The following is a 23,341-nucleotide window of genomic DNA, read 5'->3' on the forward strand; positions in this document are numbered from 1 at the left end:
TTCATGTTTAGTATTTTTTTGGAAGGTAGTCAGTTAAATGTCTGTTGAATGTTGTTGATTGCTGAACGTTATATTTCATTCGTAGTTGAAATCTTAAGTTTTAACAATGTGCCATTCCGTATATGGAATTGAAAATGTAGTTAGACTGGTGTTTGAGATATGGACATTACTTATTGAAGGGCATGTTATTTTTTTCCTGAGTAGTTTGTTATTTTGAAAGCTTTAATATATTTTTTGTGTAGTGTAAAAATCATTTCAAATGATAGAAACACTCTAAATACACTTTTTAAAAAAATTATTTTTACATTATTGTAAAAATAATTTTTTTAAAAAGTGTATTTATTTTTTGTGTATGAATCATTCCTGCTGGCTAGGAATTCTCCTGTGGATATCAATTTGAGGGAAATAATTAAAACGATCAGACAAGCATTTTAAATTGCTAACATCCCTTTTTATTTTACTTACCCTAAATGTAAATTACAAAAGTACAGATCTTTCTGTAATGCAATACAGACATATACATTGACTGAAAAGATAAAAGTTTTGGACATAATTACTTTGGGTAAAATTTTGGTACTTCAGTACTGATGCATCTGATGACACAGAATATATTGACTTTGACGATGTAATGACAGCATGAGAGAAACCTAGGTCATTAATACCATTTCTTCATGTCAATGTCATATATATGACGTCATTGATTACAGCGTCATATAAGTTATTTCTTATGAATTTGAACTTGTTAATTATTTCATATTATACATACCATTTAATTTTTTTCCAATCACAGGAAACTTAATGAAACTCAGCGAATATAAGATCAAGGTTAATGGATTTTCCATAAATGAAACGTTTACACTTTTTTTATTGTATATTAAAGAGGATATATGTTTTTTTTCAAGTATTATGTTTTATATTACAGTTTTTTTCTGGTGTGTAATTGGTGTGAGATATTTTCACTCAAAATTTACCTTTATCTACACAAATAAAATTTGATCTAATTTTGTTTTCATAGGCAGTGCTACACATCACTACCAATTGATGCTTTCAGGTTGTCCTGTTAGTCGTGTAAATATAGCACACAATTTTTTATTTAGAGTTCATGATGAGTGTCAAGTGAGTTCCTGATTCTTGGAATTTTTATCTAACAGGCTGCATTCATAGTGTCATGAACTTCAAACAAAGACTGTTCAGTGTTATTCAAATACTCTCAAAAGTATGTTGTATCAGAATATCTAACAATATTGCATCACTTAAATGTTTGCTTTTTATGTTGACACAATGTTATGTGAGTAAAGGGGCTAAACATTTATATGACTCTGATCCCATTACACTTTGTATCACTCTTTGATATCATACAAAGTGTAATCAATGATAATGTACATAATTTTGAAGGTCGATTAAATCACAGGTCACCCTCGTTTTATATGAGAAAAAAAAAAAAGATAAAAACTTTGTGTATCGTATATACAGAGAAATTAATCACTTAACATGACAAACAAATATATCACTAACGTTTTCAGGCCTCGGGGCCATCTTCAGGTGATTACATATATATATACATTGTAGTTGGAAAGTATGGTTGACCGCCAAAGTTTTGTTATGGTGCATAAGTATAATTATATATTTAACACTTGATGAGATTTTCTCCACATCAGCATTAGTGCATTAGATTTTTACTAATGCAAAGGTATTACTGGATAAGTTGTAAATACAAAGGAAACTTTTTTCACCTCACAAGTATTTTTTTTTCTTCATTTCAATACTGTCATAATCGCCATTTTATTTACATCCTACCTAACAACAACTACTCAGATATAACCAGCTAGATTTTATCTGGCTAAGAGTAACTTTGCAAAGTATTGACATTTTTTCATTTAATTTTTATTTCATGGATAGTAACATAAATACAGTATATAAGAATTAATCCCCAGTTTGGCCAGTAGGTTTGGATGTAAGACAATATAGGATAATAATGTTTTATATTAGTGTAAATGAAAAGCTTTTTTAAGTTTTAATGACCCCACCCCCCCACCCCCCACCCCACCCCTCTGGTTAACTACTCATTTATGTATACGGATATATTAATGTAAATTGATATTTAGTTACAAAATGATGACTGCATAGTTATGGTCATTTAAGTGAAACAGAACAAAATGACCAAAATTGGAGAACGTTGCCTAAATCAATCGGGAATTCAAATTGATGAGTAAAGCCGACAAGAATAAAAAGTTTCAAAGTTCTGCTGTTATTGCCCATGATGGCATCCTGCTGCATGGACTTAATTTAGTTTTGCTCAAGACAACAGAAATACTGTTATCAGTATCACATGTTGTCAGGAAGGAGATTTTGTTTTTGTCATTTAAGTAAAAAGTGCTAAAAAACTGAAGATAATCTATGGATTTGAAATATTTTTTCCTTACCATTTTTGATTAGCACAAAGATATAGCAGTACAAGTGTTGTATGATCACAGTATTTCATTCTTTTGCATTTTGTTAGATTCATTATTTCATTGTTTTGATTTTTTTTTGTTGATCTTTGATGTTTGTGTCATACATTTTTTCTTTATTTTTAAAAAGTCATAAAAATTTTTTAAAATGAGATTACCTTTGTGATATGATATTAAACAATGTTTTGGTATACATGAAATGCATTCTGTACGCACAAATAAAGGTATATATCATCAAATGCTGCTGGTTCGGCAATAAAATTCCACTAACAACACACAACCTCTTCATGTTATTTTTAACTGTTGTTGATACAACTTTAGAGGGCGCTATACCTCATTGCGTTGACCTGCCTAACCCCAGGTGAAGTTCCAGGTGCGTGGTTCAATGCTCACTGCCCATAGCTGTTTGTATGTCGTAGGAAGTGAAGAAATGGACCACCGGTCTGTGCCAAAGTAGATATGTCTATGGGCAAAACAGTAAACACTAATTGCTCTAGATGGCGTGCGATGGGCGTCCTGTATGTTGTTCAGTGAGGTAGCAATTACCTTCATGTACTGCAAGGAAACTGTGCCTCAAAATGACACTGACTGTTTATGGGGTTAGGCACTCTAGCCCTTGCTTCAGTTACGCTGTACTTTCATATGAAATAAGCTGTTTCAATCCATTGCTACAGTTTTAGCTGTACTTTGATGAGAAACAAGCTGATGTATGATGAGGAAAACCAGTCATCATTTGGACAGCAGGCTTACCCCGCCTGTTCACGAAGTGATAGACCCGACAGACAAGCAAAGAAGTGATTGTATAGTATCACGTAAAAAGGGAAATATTTTGTGGTCATGGTCAACGTTGGCAAAATACGAAACCAAGGAAACCCACATGCTGTCAAATAGGGATAGTACTCCTGTATTGCAGTGGTGCCGGACTCGAACCTCGATCGCGTTGACAGTAGACGAGTGTGGCACCACTGCAATACAGGACCACCTACTTCTACTGTCTACTGTCAACGCGATCGAGGATCGAGTCCCTGAACGGACTGTTTGGTTACCTTTAGTGTTCAGTAAGTCTTCATGGTCATTGTACGCAATGTGTAATAGTAAAGTATTAAATGTTTAATACACATAACAACGGTAATGATTTTATGTTTTGCTTCATTTAATGTTCTCCTGTTACATTAAGGCACAGACGGATCCAGAAAACGACGACGACGACAACGACGACGACAACAAAACAACAACGACGATGACAACAAAACAACGACGATGACAGCAACAATAACAACGACGACGATGACAGCAACAACAACAACGACGACGACGACAGTAACAACGTCGACGACGACAGCAACAACAACAACAACAACAACAACAACAACAACAACAACAACAACAACAACAACAACAACAACAACAACATAAACATAAAAGTATCGTATCTACTCCCCTCAAGGTTATAGTGTTTGGATTATTTGAATTCAATAAAAAATTTAATTTACGTTAAACAGTATGGCGAGTGTAAACTGAATTGCCAAATGCTGAAACACGAAGACATGTTAGAACGATGATATAGGGGATTTATTTAACGTTTTGTAAAAATGGCATTGTTTGTATCGGAAATTGAAAACTGAAAAGTTTTTACAGCGTCTTGTCCATTTAACCACGAAGTAAAGATAGCATGAATAGTATTTGGCGTTATTTACCAAGTCACAGCAGTTGCCTGCCCAGGTTCTCGTCATTGATGAAACAGAGTTGTTAAATACAATTTGTCCCGAATAATTTTGAGTTGTGTAAACAGTCCAATATGAACTACTGTTTTACACGTTTTTCTTTTTATTTCAAATCTTTCAAAAAGATCTTGGATATGTTTTATATCCAAACCGTTTAAGATTGTCAAACCTCGTTTGCAAAATGCATAAAACAGACTGGCTTGTTGAAAATAATATGTTTTTTATTGTTAGAATTTAAGAAAAATAACAAAAACATAGCAAAAACGAAAATGATTATAACCGCTGACGTGATCCGATATGTGAATTAAGTTGTGAAATATCATGTCCATTTTTTCATCGACTTTGGATTTGCTCTCATGCACATGAGAATTAAGATAACAGACTGGAATAGACATATACTACCGAAAACGACGGCTGTCCACACGAGCGTCTGTCTGTCCACCACATCTGTAACACAAAACGGTCAAGTACCACTACTTTGTAACTTCCGCCGCATGCTTTCTCTACAATGACGTCACAAATGATGTGTGGCGTGTTGCATGTAAAAGTATTGAATTAGTGGGATTGTAATGAAATTTGTTTATTTGATCTTCAAATCAATTTCAAACAGGCTACGGAAATTTCTTTTCACAAATAAAAAGAATTAAATTGAGACTTACCTGGTAGTGTATTTTGCAGTTCCGACAGACGCATGTTGTCAGAAATCAAATATGATGCCGACCTTTTGTGACGAATGCCGGAAGTCAGTGCAGAAGATGAAAAACTTCTGCATTCTGGGAAACCAGGTGGCGCTTGAGGAACATCGGCGTAAGATTCGTTGATTACCAATGCCATACCGTAAATGCTATGCAGTTCAACATGACAGTGCATTATCCATAAACCAGGGTTGTCTGCTCTTATTCGTATGACAACATACCCACCAGATGGCACGATGATCGTATCTTTTATCGGAGGTCGTTGAAGTTCCAAACCGGGAATATTTCCGTTTTCCCAGGAAGAATTTGTCCATTTTGCAGAATTACAAAAAGTGTCATTTCCAAATTTTTGTCCAAGGCAAGTTATGTCTGGGTTTTCGGCAGAAATTTGTCCATGTTCATCATGAACCGCGAATCCCGTTTTCAGGACTTGGAATGAATGCCCATGCATATGAATGGGATGACCCCAACCTCGCCCGTTGCCCATATTTAACAGAACCATTTGCACTATGTTATCCTGATCCAGTGTTAGAGAGTGAAAACAGCTGCAGACCTTGTCGGGTCCACAATCGGCATTCTCACACAGCTGACGAGGGTCAATTTCGTCCATCTGAGTCAGACCGGAAACACTTGGAAATTCAAAACGCCTTCCGTTTACAGATCCAGGTTTCCAAGAAGTTCCCGGGAAAGCAAAATTGAGGAAAACTTCCTTGAAATTACCACCAGCTCTTTTTGTAGAATTCGAAGGATCAGTTTGCTCCAATAGTGACTCCGTTACGTTTACCGATGGACTTGTAGAACTAAGATCACTCGTGGAGACTAGATCACTCGTGGAGACTAGATCACTCGTGGAAGCGAGATTGAATGACTTGATGCTATTGAACGTAATACATTCCATGTTCAAATTTGGTGGCATTTTCACTGCCGGACAATTAAGAATTCTACAAGGACTGGAGCTGGAGCAGTTCTTGGTCACTGTAGTCGGATCTGCATCATGTGGCGCTCCAACATATCGTAAAATAGCTTCTGCTCTATGGTTGACGTTGGCTTCCAACGTTGCGGCACGAATCCAATAATTTTCCGTCACGTTTGACGTGGTCAGTAAGACATCATATCGCTCACCCGGGTATACGATCAAAGCATCAACATCTACAGGTTGAATGTCATAGCCATCTGATGCTATGACAAGAAGAGTGTGACTGTCGATCGAAAACCGGAAGGGATACACCATACCAGTATTGATGATACGGAATCTATACAAGTTCAATGCTTTTACATCGAAAACCGATAGTGGAGCCTCGTTATGAGCATTGGTAAGCGGGTTGTAGTAGCGACCGCGGCCATTTATAAGTCCCGAATGAAAGTGTAAACGACCGAAAAAGGAACCATCAATCGATTTTGAGAATGGTATGGGTTTTCGTTTTTCGTAATCGCCATGAAACTGCTTCATTTCAGTTAGATCCGAGTCGTCGTCATGGTTCCAATCTGTTATAGTAAGAATATGTTCCGGAATCATAACAGGTGTCCGTGGTCGGATTATTAACGCCCCAAACAGACCGTTACTGCGTTGGGATCCTATATGTGAATGATACCAAAATGTACCCCTAGGTGTCGCTTTAAATTCGTATCGGAAACTTTGTCCAGGCATGATAGGACATTGTGTGACATAAGCAACCCCGTCCATCCAGGGAGTGTCTCTCTGTGGCAGACCATGCCAGTGTATCGTCACACCAGTACTGGACAATTTATTTATAACGTTCACAACAACCATCTGTCCCTCGTATACAATTAATGGGGGTCCAGGCAAGCTCCCATTGGCTAATGTTACCACACGTGGAATTTCGTGACCGTCGGCTGTTACAATTCCCTCCAGCGGCATACTTTTAGCTTTTGAAGGGTTCGTTTCATTGTATCGGTAAATATTTCCTTTCCACGGAAATAGTAAGTCTTTGTCTCGCATCATCGTTAAGGTATTCTCTATAACGAGGCTGAACTCACATACGTTATCTGTGTGTAGGCATGTGCCGGAAACAAAACTCCCTTTGGCAATCACAAACACTATCAGAAACCTATGTAAACTCACTGAAATCAAAGACATAGACATGATTTACCATGCAGCATTTCTGTACAAAAGAGGCAGACTTTGACAATTCTGAACGGAAAGGGATGGAATTTGATTTTCATATAACGCAATAAAGCATAATAAAATTCGAGGGGCAAAATACAGGAAAAGATGGGGAATGGTGTGAAGGGATCACTGGAGCAAAGCGCCTTTTATCCCCGCTAGAAAATAGAAACCCCACCATTTTAAGATTTTCTGAATGTAAACTCAGACTCTGCCTGGGTCTCTAGTAACACAACGTAGAAATCATTGAAACGGTACACGAATACATGTATATACTGAGTTATCCAGTTTCTTTGACCTTTCTATTGTATAAAATCCACGGAAAATACGGATTTTCAATAGGGTAGTCGCGATTTCCATTAAAAATCGGTTTCATTAGGTGACATGTGTTGATTGAAATCCCTCAATTGCCTTTTCACTGTATATATTTTTTTTATATGTTTATGGATGTTTGTAACACCGCTTTATTTAGATGACTTAAAAAATATTTTAGTTATTTTATAGTAATTGCGAAACAAATTTAATCACGCCTGTTGCTACGGACGGAATTGCCTTCCTTTCATCAAGTTAAATGAGACAAGAAAGTATATTTTAATGATAAGTTACCGGACGACTCTATAATATTGAAATGTAAAATTGCTGTCTTATGTAATAAATAAATAAATAAATAAATAAATAAATAAATAAATAAATCGTTTCATTCAGAAGTAAAAACGACATATATTTTGTATAAAGACAACTATCAGTTATGAAAAAATATTTCTTACAGATTTTTGACGTCACATTCCGACATTTAAACTTCATGATGATTTCAAGTATGATATATATATATATACTACCCTTACTTACAGGAAGATAGTAAGATTCAAATCATAAAATGTCTTTTTGAAGTGTTGAACCAAATGTATTGAAATTTATTTCTAGAAGTGGAAAAGATTATGTTATACTTATCAAGTATTATTGAGATGTTTTTTCAAATTACCTATATTCTAAATTCACTTACCAAACCCCATGTCTGCTACTGGTAAATATGTCTGACTGGTGTAAGGAAGCGGGGCTTTTTATAGTCCCATAGCGTTACACTCCGTGCTCCCGGTCTTTTATCTATGGTGTACGGCAGCCCATCAAAACTCGTTCCCTGAAAGGTCGAGAGGCCGTAATAGTGGACGTAAAACCGCGTTAAAGATATAAATACATAAATAAATGAATAGATAAATAACTATCAAAACACGTCTGATATTGTCAGGGTCGCCGTTGATGCAAATTGTGTCTTTTTTCTGAAGAACATGACAACAGAAAAATGTAGAAACTATATGGTATACACTATGTCGTAAGGCCGTTTATCACAACAATAGATTACATATGTAAACATTTTCCCTTGTTCTGCTGGAATAACAGATAGTCATTTGCAGGCTGATAAATCTAAAACAGCCCAAACATATGGATTCCATGTTTCTATATTTAGAACAACCAGAACACAAGGACCCGAGAATATGATATTCGTGTCTTGATGGATAAGTGTTATATTCTAATTCGAGATTTTTTTGTTTTTTTTTTGTTTGTAAAAAGGTTTTATAATTTTTTATCGTTAAGAACATAACACATTTATTGGCAATAATATATTTATCTGAATGTTCAGTTTTAATAGAAGACTATGTTAAAATCATATAAGGCAATAATCAAAATACTTATGCATATGTAAAGTAGAAATTAAGGATAGTTAATTTCGGCAAATATAGTGTAAATCAACCTGGGAGACAACTATTGACCAAGGACGTCTTCCAGGTTGATATAAAACCATATCGACTTCAACAATGAGCCACAATAGATATATATATATATCAGACTTAAGTAAAAATATACATTTTCATATTTGAACGCGGCATATTACCTTTGTGAACGGATTAGAGACGATTTCTCGGAAACAACTTCCTCTCTGTAGCCATACTAACACAGTACAGCATTGTTAAAGTACTAAGAGGTTCTAGTTTTACATCAAAATATGAACAAAATATACTTTATGGATATAAATAAACAAGTATTATTCATTCGCAAAATTTCAATGACTATAAAACATCTATTTATTATCTATTTAAACTTTACATCCTTTGAAGAACGCCACCGCTATATATCTACATCTGTCACACCACCCACTCTATGAACATTACTGGTAAAACATTTTCATTGGGATATGTGGTACAATATTTTATACGTACAGAGAAAGGCGACAGTATATTATGAAGATGAACATTTCTTTAGCTCTTTTAATCATTTATATAGACAAGTACGGAAGGGGATTGTTAAAAGAAGCGTGAACCTGCGTTAAGTGAGAGTATTGAGGAAGAATCCGGGCATATTGTTTGAACTGTTTCGTCAATCATATGTAAATTCATACAAATTTACTGACAATATATTCATCGTGTTTGACAGGATCAAACCAGACTTGGCTACGTCACAACATAGTACTGACGTCATTGACGTCAACATTACACTATATACTAAGGTCATTGACGTCAACATTGTACTATGTACTGAGGACATTGACGTCAACATTGTACTATATACTGAGGACATTGACGTCAACATTGTACTATGTACTGAGGACATTGACGTCAACATTGTACTATATACTGAGGACATTGACGTCAACATTGTACTATGTACTGACGTCATTGACATCAACGTTGTACTATATACTGACGTAATTGACATCGACATTGCACTATATACTGACGTCATTGACGTCAACATTGTACTATTTACTGACGTCATTGACGTCAACATTGTACTATGTATTGAGGTCATTGACGTCAACATTGTACTATATACTGTGGACATTGACGTCAACACTGCACTATGTACTGACGTCATTGACATCAACATTGTACTATATACTGACGTCATTGACATCAACATTGTATTATATACTGACGTAATTGACGTCGACATTGCACTATATACTGACGTCATTGACGTCAACATTGTACTATTTACTGACGTCATTGACGTCAACATTGTACTACGTACTGTGGACATTGACGTCAACACTGTACTATGTACTGACGCCATTGACATCAACATTGTACTATATACTGACGTCATTGACATCAACATTGTACTATATACTGACGTCATTGACATTAACATTGTATTATATACTGACGTAATTGACGTCGACATTGTACTATATACTGACGTCATTGACGTCAACATTGTACTATTTACTGACGTCATTGACGTCAACATTGTACTATGTATTGAGGTCATTGACGTCAACATTGTACTATTTATTGACGTCATTGACATCAACATTGCACTATATACTGACGTCATTGACGTCAACATTGTACTATTTATTGACGTCATTGACGTCAACATTGTACTATGTACGGAGGTCATTGACGTCAACATTGTACTATGTACTGTGGACATTGCCGTCAACACTGTACTATGTACTGTGGACATTGACATCAACATTGTACTATTTACTGACGTCATTGACATCAACATTGTACTATATACTGACGTAATTGACGTCGACATTGCACTATACATTGACGTCAAAATTTTACTATTTACTGACGTCATTGACGTCAACATTGTACTATGTATTGAGGTCATTGACGTCAACATTGTACTATGTACGGAGGAGATTGCCGTCAACATTGTACTATATACGGAGGACATTGACGTCAACAGTGTACTATTTACTGAGGACATTGACGTCAACATTGTACTATTTACTGAGGACATTGACGTCAACATTGTACTATATACTGACGTCATTGACGGCAACATTGTACTATGTACTGACGTCATTGACGTCAACATTGTACTATATACTGACGTCCTTGACGTCAACATTGTACTCAACCTGATATCCAACGTTTTTGTTCTTTTATTTGTCGGTTATATGCTAAATTTTAGCTTAAAATTCAATTCCTGGCGAAAGTTATAATTTTTTATTTTTAATAAAGAAATGGTAGTCAAACCAGTATTACAAAGCATACTTTCTTCAGTTTAGTAAAACTATATTAAAGGTTTGCGATATTCATTCGTGTCAATCTATTGAGAGGGATTGTGATGTAACAGCATTTAGTATAATTTAGAATTAAAGAGTGCCTAACAGTGAATCAAATAGTATCATACCGCTGTTTCGTCCTTCTAGGACTCGTCAGTGATGCTACATCATACAACTGTTTCTTCCTTCTATGACTCGTCGGTGATGCTACATCATACAACTGTTTCGTCCTTTTAGGACTTGCCAGTGGTGCATACAGCTGTTTCGTCCCTCTAGGACTCGTCAGTGAGACTACATCATACAGCTGTTTCGTCTTTCTAGGACTCATCAGTGATGCCGTGGACCTATAACCCTTGCAACAACTGAAATGAATTGAGACCTATCAATACGTATTTTTATTAAAGACACATATCATTCACCTTTCTCTGTTAGACTTGAAAAATCCTGTAAACTGATTTTTTGGTTGGGGTTATTTTTACGGTCTCTTATAGTTTTAAATCAATGGTTCCATAATGAAAATCCTTTGCGGTACCCACTGAGCCACCACACATATTTGATATGATTTATCTAATATTACTTCATAAAATCCAGAAATGAAGTTTATTGATCTGATTTGTTATAAGGTATGAACTTTCAAAAAACTTCTCGTGGATTTCCGTGAAACTTCTGGTACGACGACTCGGCTACCATACTCTCAGCTTAGACAGAATTAGACAATACCAGGAACTTGATCAAACAGGCTGTTATTTAAAAGCGTCTCCTTAAACATTGTTTGGTTGTCTATTATCTTATTGGCGTAGTTATCGGCGGACAAGGTCGTCAACACGGAAAGTTCGCACAGTCCTTCGGAGATAAAGAAAACACAATCAACCAGGATGTAGATACTTGGATCTCTCAGAGCACAAATCGAGAACAACCTAATTTACTTGATGAAATTATTTAGCTGACGTGTGAAAATTTACAACACTGAAAATGACCCTAACGACATTGAAAGATGAAACTAGAAATATCGCTGATAGCATACATGAATTATCAATCCTAAAATATTTCTTTAAGAGATTTGGTAATTGGTGTCATTCTATAACAAGAGCAGTTTTCATATAAAAGGGCCTGTTTCCAGTAATGTAAATTCTCCAAAGGAGCCTGCCCCCGTATAATTTCTTATCTAGCTCAACTACTGTTTTTTTCTCTTCCGAAAAATAATTTTACACTTTTCCGACACCCAGATTTTTACAATTTCAGTGAAAATGTATTTTTATAAAGTTGTCAATTTCAGCATCAAAGACATAAGTTCGTAAATAAAAGAAGGTTATCTCGAAATTGTAATTCGCAACATAGTATAAATTTCTTTTGATAAATATTTCCAAAACATCGTGTTTATTCATAAAACATAAAAAAAAAATTCTCGGATGAAAATGCACTTGCAGAGACACAATTATGAAGAAAAATGCCATAAATTTGCAATTTTCTCCCGTTATATAGTTTTGGATGCAAATTTCCATCAGAAAATCGGATAGAGCTTTACTTGTTTCATATGTGTACCAAAAATCAGCTAATTCCATGTGGTGGAACGTTCTCATATCGTCGCCTGAATGTGGTTGTAAATTGAAAGAAAAGGGGAAATGAGTAACAACCTTGTCTGAAACCCTATTATATAGCTTATTATATACAAACTTTTATATTGAATATCAGAGCGGATATTTTCATGACAGTTTTATGATGTGTAACGACTAAATAAATAGTATCGATATAAAGATTTACACTGAGGACACCCTAATACATGAATACTGTTCTATCTCAAGCTGTCCTCTTCTGAATTTTCTGATCGTGTGGCCTTGTACATTTATCCGTATCTTCTTGTCTTTGCCTATACGTTTACGAAATCATTCACTCGACGCTAGCTATTCTTGTCTCAATTTCCTTGTTTTATTGTCCCATCTCCAAAGCGTTGTGGCTCTGTCAGGGTTGGGACCCTGACTTGTCTCACTTTCTTTGTGCCTGCCGACCACGCCACATCGAATAGATAGATTATCCATATGAAATACTTTATTTTGTTCTAAGTAATCAATCAATTCTGCGCTTCTTGGAGGTATTGAATGTGATTTATTATATTGTCTTGTTATTTTGTGTAATTAGTTGTTCGTTATTTATCACACATTTTCGCATAATTGTACCAAACTACTAAGTATTAGCTGTTTACAGCAATCATCGGTGGCTTGCTATTTTGCTACTTTATCGACGCTTCATAAACCAATCGTTATTGTTTCAAGATGGAGGGTAAATGTGTTGGAGAAGAGTGTCAAGTATACTTCAAGAAACGTAGTGGCAATAAGAACAGAAGTGCACGCAATGTAAATAGTCCACAATATAAATGGCTCCTAGATACGCTGGTGCAACAAGGATTGATGTCAGCAAAGGAACAAGCATTTATTTGCCAGAAGTGCTACATGAAGTATCTTCGGAACAAAAATCAGCCTGAACCTGAACCCGAGCAGAACCAGGAAATAGAGGAAGAAGACGACTCCCCGTCCCATATCCTGCCGTTGCTGACCCTTCATGATCTTTTGAATGGATCATCTTCACACAAAAAATGCTGTCTCTGTCTTGTTACCTTTCCAAAAAATGGAACAAAACCATCAATCTTACCAAAACGTGCAAGACATCACCTGATCTATTCACACAAACTGTGGTGTCCCACCTCATACCGCGTCTGCTCCATTCACCTTATTGGTAACGACTTAGATCCGTCTACAGAGGTTGTCCTTGATGGTAGAGGTTCCTTGGAATCTCAGTTACCATCAAAATCGTCCGAAATCATTAATGACCTCCTAGAGGCGTCGCACGTCCTTTTACAGAACCAGTCTGCATTTACAATAAGCTTTTCTTCTCTTGACGATTCGGCATGCATGGCCTGGACAGGTTGGTCCAAAGATCAGATCCTCGAAATCCACTCGCACTGTTCCCCATATCTTTCATCTGGTATATATACCAAGACTACACACGATGCTCTAATACTGTTCTGGGTAAAACTGAAAACCGACATTTCCTGGAGTCAGTGTTCTTCTCTTTTTGGAATTTCCAAGTCAAGTGTGTCCAAAACTTTCCACTCGATAGTACAGACATTATACACATCGATAGTCCCACAATTTCTAGGTCCGGATCACTTGACAAGAGAACAATTGCTCGGGCACAATACTGTCTTTTCAGAAGTATTTTTTGGAGATAAAGCCACTGCCATATTAGATGGCACCTATATTTATATCCAGAAAAAATCCGACCACAAGCTCCAGAGAATGTCCTACTGTGGCCAGAAGAAGAGAAACTATGTCAAATTCATGAGCATCGCCTTACCAGATGGCTACAATCTGAAAACCGTAGGACCATTCACTGGCAGCGAAAATGATGCTACAATTACAAAAAAAGTCATGGACAAGCTAGTTACTTGGCTACAACCAGACGACAACGTTGTCGTTGACCGAGGTTTTAGAGATGTCCTACCAGTTCTCGAAGCCTCTGGCCTCAATGCTAGCATGCCGTCATACCTGAAACCCGGTCAAAGTCAACATTCTGACGTCCAAGCAAATCTTGACAGAACTATCACTAAATCGAGGTAGATTGTGGAATCCTATCATGGTCGTCTGAAACACTGGACGTTCTTCCGAACGCAACTGGTGTCTAACAGCTTTATCAATGTCATTGAGGCTTTGCTTCGAACCGTCACAGCCTGTCTGAATGGTATTAGAGGACCGATCTACCAGAGATCTCCAGAGAGAGATGCCAAAGATAGGCTAATGGCTGAACGTATGAAGGACCGTTTGACAACACCGAATGGTTTAGCTCAGAGAGTCAAGATAGATCCGGATCTATCTAGACGGGCAAGGTCCGAGTTTGTCAAGATGGATGCATCTTTCGTACTGTTTCCCCGTCTCGATCTTGATTACTTGAGAACCATTACGTGTGGAACGTATCAGATATCTCTGGCTCCTGGTTACATCGCCGAACATTTAAGTGATGACGGAGACTATGAGGTGTGGCTTTACCAGCACTCCCCAGACCTCCGATGTCAAATACATTCTCGACACAAAAGCCAAATGAAATATAACGTTTGGATACGGTTCACCGTTTCACCCGATGTTGAGGCCCCAATAAAGGACTACTACTGCCAGTGCCCAGTTGGAGAGAGAACGATGGGAATGTGTGCGCACATCTCCAGTATCTTGTACTACCTTGGGTATTACAGGACGCTGGAAAACCCTCGACCATTACAACCACAGGTAAGGAAATTCCGACAAAACTTGAAATAGTTTTCCATGCGGCAACGGAGTGCATATGTCGAAAGTATGTTTGGGGCTCGATATGAAAGATCCCCGTTACCATGTGCCTAACCAAACTTATAAATATAGGTATTATACAATCGCCCGTAGCTATGAACACTCCTGTAAATGCGAAAACCAACCAAAATCATAAGGAACACGTTTTGTTTGTTGTTCTGTCTATTTGTCAGCCAATGTCTTCAACCACGGGGACTTGTGAAGTAACCATCTTGGATTTTTTTTTATGAAAAAGTGTTTCTCTCACTTTTTTTTCATATCTGTGTACATATTCTCAACATACCGAGCAAATACTCTCGTTTTTTTGTTAATTATTTAAAGAAAGTCGAAAATCGGCAATTCAACCCAACATTTGAAAATGTTCCACCACTTACATTTTGATGATTTTTCCTCTCATCAATAGCATATTACGTACTATTTAATAGGATAAAAATTGGTTTGCATCCAACGCCCATAAAAGGGTGTATTCTCTAAAAAACACAGATTTTGTGTCTAAAATGTTATCATCGAAAATGGCATTTTTGAGATTTTTCTTCCATAAAACAGCCAAATGGCGCGATGGAAACATGATTTTTTGTCACAATCATGCCAGGAATGTATTCTTTACGGTGACTATCATTTGATTAGATTACTGATACACTATACCTGTTCTTTAACTACTGTAAACGTGGAAATTTTCGCGGGGATTGATTTCGCGATTTTCATGGGTTAACTTAACACGTTGGATTATTTTCGAGATCAATGCTTTTATTTCTTTTCGTCTATAAAATTTAAGCACACCACAAAATTTTACGCTCGGTGATCTAACGACCTTCGCGTAATAAGTGTAAATTCCGCCCTCGCGTGAATTTTTACGTATAACATTATTACTAGGGAACTTTATCCAAATCAGAGAAGACTGAGTTTACCGGTATTCTGTAGTGCAACAATTCTTGTTTAATCATTCAAAGATAGCGATGTTTACCTGTACAATCAAATAGTATCATCTAGAAAGATGCGCGCGCAGAACTATTGACTTTGTAATAAAACCTTTCCGGACTGTAAAAGTGGTACCTACATAATGAGCGAGACATGTGGATATCGAAGATGATTTCTTTCGAAATAATTTTTATTTATTTTTTTTTATTTTTAATTTTTAACAATTACAGTTCGTTTCGACTGAATATATACGTAATGCATAATGAAACGACATTTTTAAAGGACAGTTTGTGGAATGACGCCTTATCAGAAGACAGGCAAACTCCATAGGCGCCTTTTTGTGAAAACAAAATAGGACACATCTGTCCCGGACATAGATAGAAGTTGTAAACACTCACGGTATCCGGGTCATTTTTGTGGTGGATGACGAAATGTACCCGAAAAAAATGATGCATAGTTTGGTCATTTAGACAACAAGGGCATGACACAAATTCTAATACAACAGCCCAATCTATAGATCAGAAATACTCATGATATACCGACCAATGTATCGGAGGTTCTTGCCTTGACGCTGATTCAAACAAACATCTATTTCATTGCGTTCTAACATACATAACAAGTTGGATTACAAAGGTACCATATACTTTTCTAGACAGTATGGCATAGATATCGATTTATTATAGAACAAACTACACCCCCACCCCCACCCCCATCCCCCCCCCCAAAAAAAACCAGATATAAATCAAACTGATAAATAAATAACAGATATTTGATAGCTTTTCTGTGAAATATCATACATATTTGGTACTTTTCCATTTCTCAGGGGGGAAAAGTGAAAATAGTAGAAACATGAATAGTATTTTCGGAATCTGGATTTTATGTAAACGATTTTAAAACTGATTTAAAGTTTTTCAATTTATATTCTCATAACATATAGAATTGACATTCCGTTTTTTGTGTCGTAGCCTACTGACACAAGCATGTTAGATAATGGTACTGGAAAAAGTGGTTTACCTCGTAGAATTGATGATAAATTAAGTTGGTTTTAAACACCATAATACATATCTATGGTTACTAAGGAAACACTGTCCTTTAGCGATAAGTCTTCAAAAAACTGCAAAAATAAAAAAATATACCAACATGTCAAGATAATCATAATACAAACCCAAATTCAATAAGATTAGGGCAAAACATAAACAAAAAAGGTGTCCACGCAGACTCATGGAAAAGTCCAGGAGAAGAAGACCAGGTTTTCCGGAGTAAATCTTTGTCGATTTAAGTAAGTCATGTTACGTTCTCAAATGAGAACAAGGTACACAACATCACAACCAACAGGCAAACTAATGAGTATCAAACACATCCAGCTTCATATGTATATATATATATATATATCGCACAAAGAAAAAAAAAAATTTCTCAGGGAGACACCATGATTTTCTAAAACGTAACTTTTGATGTTCTCATATCTCCTATATTTCTATCATCAAAACGGCTATAGATTTGAAAGCGAATTCATAGGACTGAGTTTTGGTTGGGGAGAGTTTTTAGCAGAACATGCTCATTGTTAACAGCATTTGCTTCTAAAATATTGTTTTTGCATGTATTTTTTCCGGTTCAATGATTTCGTACACAAATAAACCGAACAGAAGTTGTTTTTAATAGGTATACTCCGCATCTGTTGGTATGAGTGTAAACACATCTTGTTGTGGTATACAGACAGGATAATTACCATTCAGCCGTACCACCGACTTCTTTTCAAACATATAAAGCTCATTTTTAATAAAAACTCAATTTACTTACGTCATACGTCATGGTTGAATAATTTGATAAATGTTTCAAAACAGATGATTGTGTTATGAAATGTACGATGATTACCTTCTCTCTGCACTGATGCAGTTAATTTGATGGGAGTTGTCGGCCCTTGGATAATATGGACGGTGTTGACAAATCAGCTCCAATGGAAATGTGAATTCTGTGTATTTCGGGGTCAGGTTTGGTATAGACTTATGGTTGTTTGATGCATTGAAAAACCTTTTTGGTTATACCCTATGCCGTGCATGTGATATGTCTCATCCCAGCTGAATAACATTTTATTGGAAGTGCTTATTGTGTCGTGTATACATTCCTGTGTTCATCGGACCGTGAACGTAACATGTATGTGAACGTTTACATTGAAATGATCTGATTCTTGACTGTTTTATGATGCATTGAATAACTTCTTTGGTTAAATACCCTATACCGTACATGTGATATGTCTCATCCCAGCTGAATAACATTTTATTGAAAGTGCTTTATTGTGTCGGGTATACATTCCTGTGTTCATCGAACCGTGACCGTAACATGTATGTGAACGTGTACATTGAAATGAAGTGATATTTGACTGTTTTACTTGTACTCAATGTCATTCAGGAACTATACCATTCCCGTTTCTAAGTCAAAAAGAGCATTATCCTCATCATCAACACCATCCCCTATCACCAGAGACAATAAAAAACAAAAACATTTACCATCCACATCAACCCCGTTATCCGATAGTGTGTTTGGATTCAATTTATCATCCCCGATGGCTACTACATCCCCAACCCTCCAGCAGGGAATCCAACATCCCCTGCCAGGCCTTCTACCTTTTCCGCTACCCAGTTTTTCTGAGACAGCTAATTTCCAGGCTGCTGATCCCGGGAATGCGAAATTATCGGACATTGACGTCCAGAGGATCGCCATGGCTGTCCGAGTTCACATGTCCAATGACCTGCAGGCCATACAGCAAAATGTCCAACATGCTGTTCAACAACAGATGGCACCTCTGGTAGAGAAAGTGGCCAGACTGGAGGCTGAAAACGACGAGCTGCGCCATCAGCTGGACGACCTGGAGCAGTATGGGAGGAGAACCCTCGTTCGCTTCTCCGGCTTCCCAGAGCAGCCTGGAGAGGACACTTCCGCAATCATACTGGACGCAGCTAGAGAATGTGGTGTCGACCTCCCCCCTCAGGCGCTGGAGCGATCTCATCGAGTTGGTAAACCGGACCAGAACAGAGGAAAACCACGTCAAATCATCGCGCGTTTGACTTCCGTAGACGCTAAATTTACTCTGTTAAAGTCAAGTCGCGGGTTTCGTTCCAAAGATCCCTACAAAGGCATTTCCGTAAACGAGGACCTCACTAAATATCGTGGTCGCTTAGCCTTCCTCGCGAGGAACCTAGTAAAGAGTAGCCAGATATCGCAGACTTGGACAACAAACGGTAAGATTTTGATTAAAGACAAATCTTCCAAAATCTTTCAAATCCGGCGGGAATCTGAACTTGAACCCTTCGGTCACAATATGTGATATCACCTAGTTGGGGTCAGCGTCGCTGGGCTGACACTCCGACGGTGATATGTGTCTTATATCAACACAGGACCTATGTGCCTTTTCTTAAGTCCACGTCTCGATTTCGACTGTCAGTTTCCTCGGGACGCATTTTAGCTTATACATGTTCAACTTTGTAGCCATTTATACATTTGTCTTTTCAGCAATAGCATGAAACTTGTATTCACAAATTTTATTCTATATAGATCTTCTAATTGAGAATATATTAACACAATGTATGCAAATCGAGTATATAATTCAAGCTTACATCAGAATTTGTTCAATACTTTTGTGGTTCTCAGGATGTGCTCACGGCTTATTGAACTAATGAAGTTATTTTTTTTTTGTTAAACTCATAAATCCGCTATCCTATCCATGTAGCCATCTACATGTATTAATAGATTTTTTCTTTCTCCTTTTGCAAGCGCACCTTGAAAATATTTGTTCGTGTGTTCCTATCCATTACTGTATGTTCGTTAGTCTGATTTATCTATATCCTCAATTATTTTGCTCATCATACAGGTGTAACAAAATTTACGCGTGCTCATAAACATTCTTGATACTCAAACTTCGTATCCAAATATACACATATTACTTATCTTTTCAACCAACAGAGCTCTTGGGATGTACCTCTAGCTCGTAACTCTAAAAGTTCGTCATTCTGTACACGTTACATGAATACTGATACTTTTTCTGCTGAGATATTATTGATAATTGTACGTTAAAAGGTTTATTGTTAAAACATAAACATGTATAAAGACACATCTCTCGCCTCGTATACCCAGGGATGCCCATTTACGTATTTTGTTAATATATTTCGCATCTGTGATGCGGTAATAAATAAATAAAAAAAATAAGATCATCATGAAATTATCTCAGTCTGTAAATATTTCGTGTAATCATGAACAGTCCGAAACGACTAGAAATGTTATACTTATATATATCTTGTTGTATACTTCTACACAATTTGACTGTTGTCCAGTGTAATATATTTACTGTTGTCCAGTGTAATATATTTACTGTTGTCCGGTATAATATATATACTGTTGTCCGGTGTAATATATTTATTTCGTTGTGTGTAATATAATCCGGTGTATATGAACGGTGTAATATATTTACTGTTGTCCGGTGTAATATATTTACTGTTGTCCGGTGTAATATATTTACTGTTGTCCGGTGTAATATGGTTACTGTTGTCCGGTGTAATATAACTGTTATCCGGTGTATATATATCTTGTTATATACCGGTGTAATATATTTACTGTTGTCCGGTGTAATAAATTTACTGTTGTCCGGTGTAATATGTTTACTGTTGTCCGGTGTAATATGGTTATATTTACTGTTGTCCGGTGTAATGTATTTACTGTTGTCCGGTGTAATATATTTACTGTTGTCCGGTGTAATATATTTACTGTTGTCCGGTGTAATATATTTACTGTTGTCCAGTGTAATATATTTACTGTTGTCCGGTGTAATATATTTACTGTTGTCCGGTGTAATATGTTTACTGTTGTCCGGTGTAATATGGTTATATTTACTGTTGTCCGGTGTAATATATTTACTGTTGTCCGGTGTAATATATTTACTGTTGTCCGGTGTAATATATTTACTGTTGTCCGGTGTAATATATTTACTGTTGTCCGGTGTAATATATTTACTGTTGTCCAGTGAAATATACTTACTGTTGTCCAGTGTAATATATTTACTGTTGTCCAGTGTAATATATTTGTAAATTAATAATAACACAAACTCTATTAGATGTATACATCACTTACTCTTAATGTGACGTCATGCCTACGTCAAATTACATTACGTCCATGGTCATTGATCCCACATGGGATGGAAACAGAGAATGTATATATGTAAATCTCAAGTTATGTACACCCACAGCTTCGTATGGAAATTGTTAAGCTATTTTGTTTGTAAATATATATATATGTATTTACAATTATGTTTGTCCCCAATTACAACTACCTCCTATTAGAATTTCGAAAATTGTTTTTTGCTATTATCATGGTTTTTGCTATTATCAGAGGAATCAGTAGAAATGTCTTTTTTTATCTGTGTACATACTATTCTGTATTTGGAATCATATTTTGTGATTTGTTACTCAGCTACAATATTATTCCATGCATTTTCTTAACCATAAATGCAATTGTCCATGCGTTTAATTGTTTAAAATATCCCAATATATATGTAATATAGCATATACCTGATCCCCATCTCTCTTATGATGGTAACAATAGCCATCATCCTCATTATCATGTTAATCTCCCTGTTCTTCTCTCCTTGCACAATCATTCTTACCCTACACAATTACCTCCCCTACCCCACTATCTATACGGATACACATGCTGCATTATGCCACTGTCTCTTCCTACACATTTACATTGATTGCGAACAAGTTGTTTTATATCCTATCCGGATACAGTTTTTGATGTTTCTCCGAATGTTATCCTCCGTAACATAAATTCCAATTTGCCCTAATTTATACCGTGTCCGGATAGGCGTATTTTACAACCGTTTGCATTGTATGCTTGGTTCCTATATATACATCTGTGGAACTGTACTTGTCGACTTTTTATTTGTTATGTTGATAATACATATATTACCTGTACTAGTAAATACAATTTTAACTCCCATGAAGATGCTGACACGTTTTGTCAGCCAGGTACCACGAGAGGTGAAGAATTTTATCTTTCTCCCCGTTACTTTCGGCATTACTTTGATATTTTTTCAACTTCTGCTTCTCATGTCTGGAGATATTGAACAAAATCCTGGACCTAGCGAGTCTGAATCTGATTTATGCACAGTTTCCACGTGTTCCTCTAATTTTGCTTCTTTATTTGATGATGCCAAATATACATTTGTACACCTCAATGTACAAAGTTTAAAACAAAAATTGGATATCTTATTCAGTGAATTAAATAAAATAGATATTCTTTCATTTACAGAAACATGGCTAAGTCCCGATGATATAAACTCAGATTTAGACTTGCCTGGTTTTACCTCACCATATTGTTATTGTAGACCTAATAGACAGGGAGGAGGAGTGTCTGTATATGTTTCTAATGATATTCCCTCCAAACGCCGATCAGACCTTGAATTATTTTCAGTGGAGTGTGTTTGGTTACAACTAAATATATCTGGTAGGCAAATTTTATATGGGACATTTTATAGGCCACCTAACGAACCAGTTTCATCTTGGGACAACATAGCTCATACTATAGAACTTGCATTTAACACAGGAATATCAAATATAATCATAACTGGCGACCTAAATGCAAATCTCCTAACTAACAATCACCACTCACACCACCTAAATAACCTACTAACCACATTTAATCTCACACAAAGCGTTGCCAGCCCTACCTTCTTCACTGAGTCTTCTTCCTCTCTCTTAGATATAGTCTGTGCTAGTGACCCTTCTATAATAAACCGTTGTAGTGTTGGCGAAAGTTTTCTCGACCAGCCTATGAGATACCATTGTCCTATCTATAGCAGTATTAATATTTCCAAACCTCCTAAATCTTGTTTTAAACGTAAAATTTGGCTTTATGACCTGGGTAATTATGACTTGTACAGAGATAAACTTTCCAAAATTGACTGGGACGGAATTCTAGTTGGTAATGACATCGACGACAAAACAGACAAATTTACTAATATTTTACTCAAGATCGCAGGTGAGTGTATCCCCGATAAAAATATAACTGTAAGAATCAACGATCCTG

The 23,341-nt window shown here is 36.4% G+C and overlaps 1 protein-coding gene across 1 annotated transcript; it reads right to left on the reverse strand.

Moving 5' to 3' along the window:
* Positions 1-4,493: 4,493 nt before the first annotated feature.
* Positions 4,494-8,007, reverse strand: LOC132559939 (uncharacterized). The gene is made up of 4 exons (XM_060224575.1): positions 7,998-8,007; positions 5,728-6,951; positions 4,834-5,664; positions 4,494-4,621 (listed from the first exon to the last, which is right to left on the reverse strand). Exons 1-4 carry the CDS (start codon positions 8,005-8,007, stop codon positions 4,494-4,496), a joined length of 2,193 nt encoding a protein of 730 aa, XP_060080558.1.
* Positions 8,008-23,341: the final 15,334 nt, after the last annotated feature.

Source organism: Ylistrum balloti, unplaced genomic scaffold, assembly GCF_031769215.1.
Source record: "Ylistrum balloti isolate Yb309-2 unplaced genomic scaffold, AGI_CSIRO_Ybal_v1 Utg371000, whole genome shotgun sequence".
Lineage (NCBI taxonomy): Eukaryota > Metazoa > Mollusca > Bivalvia > Pectinida > Pectinidae > Ylistrum > Ylistrum balloti.

Bases quoted from the DNA above. Each gene is read 5' to 3' on its own strand.
- LOC132559939 (XM_060224575.1), bottom strand. The intron at 5,665-5,727 runs TCGCTTCCACGA...ATCTTAGTTCTA, and splicing joins TAGCATCAAGTCATTCAATC to CAAGTCCATCGGTAAACGTA. The intron at 4,622-4,833 runs GTAAGTCTCAAT...TTTGTGTTACAG, and splicing joins ACTGCAAAATACACTACCAG to ATGTGGTGGACAGACAGACG.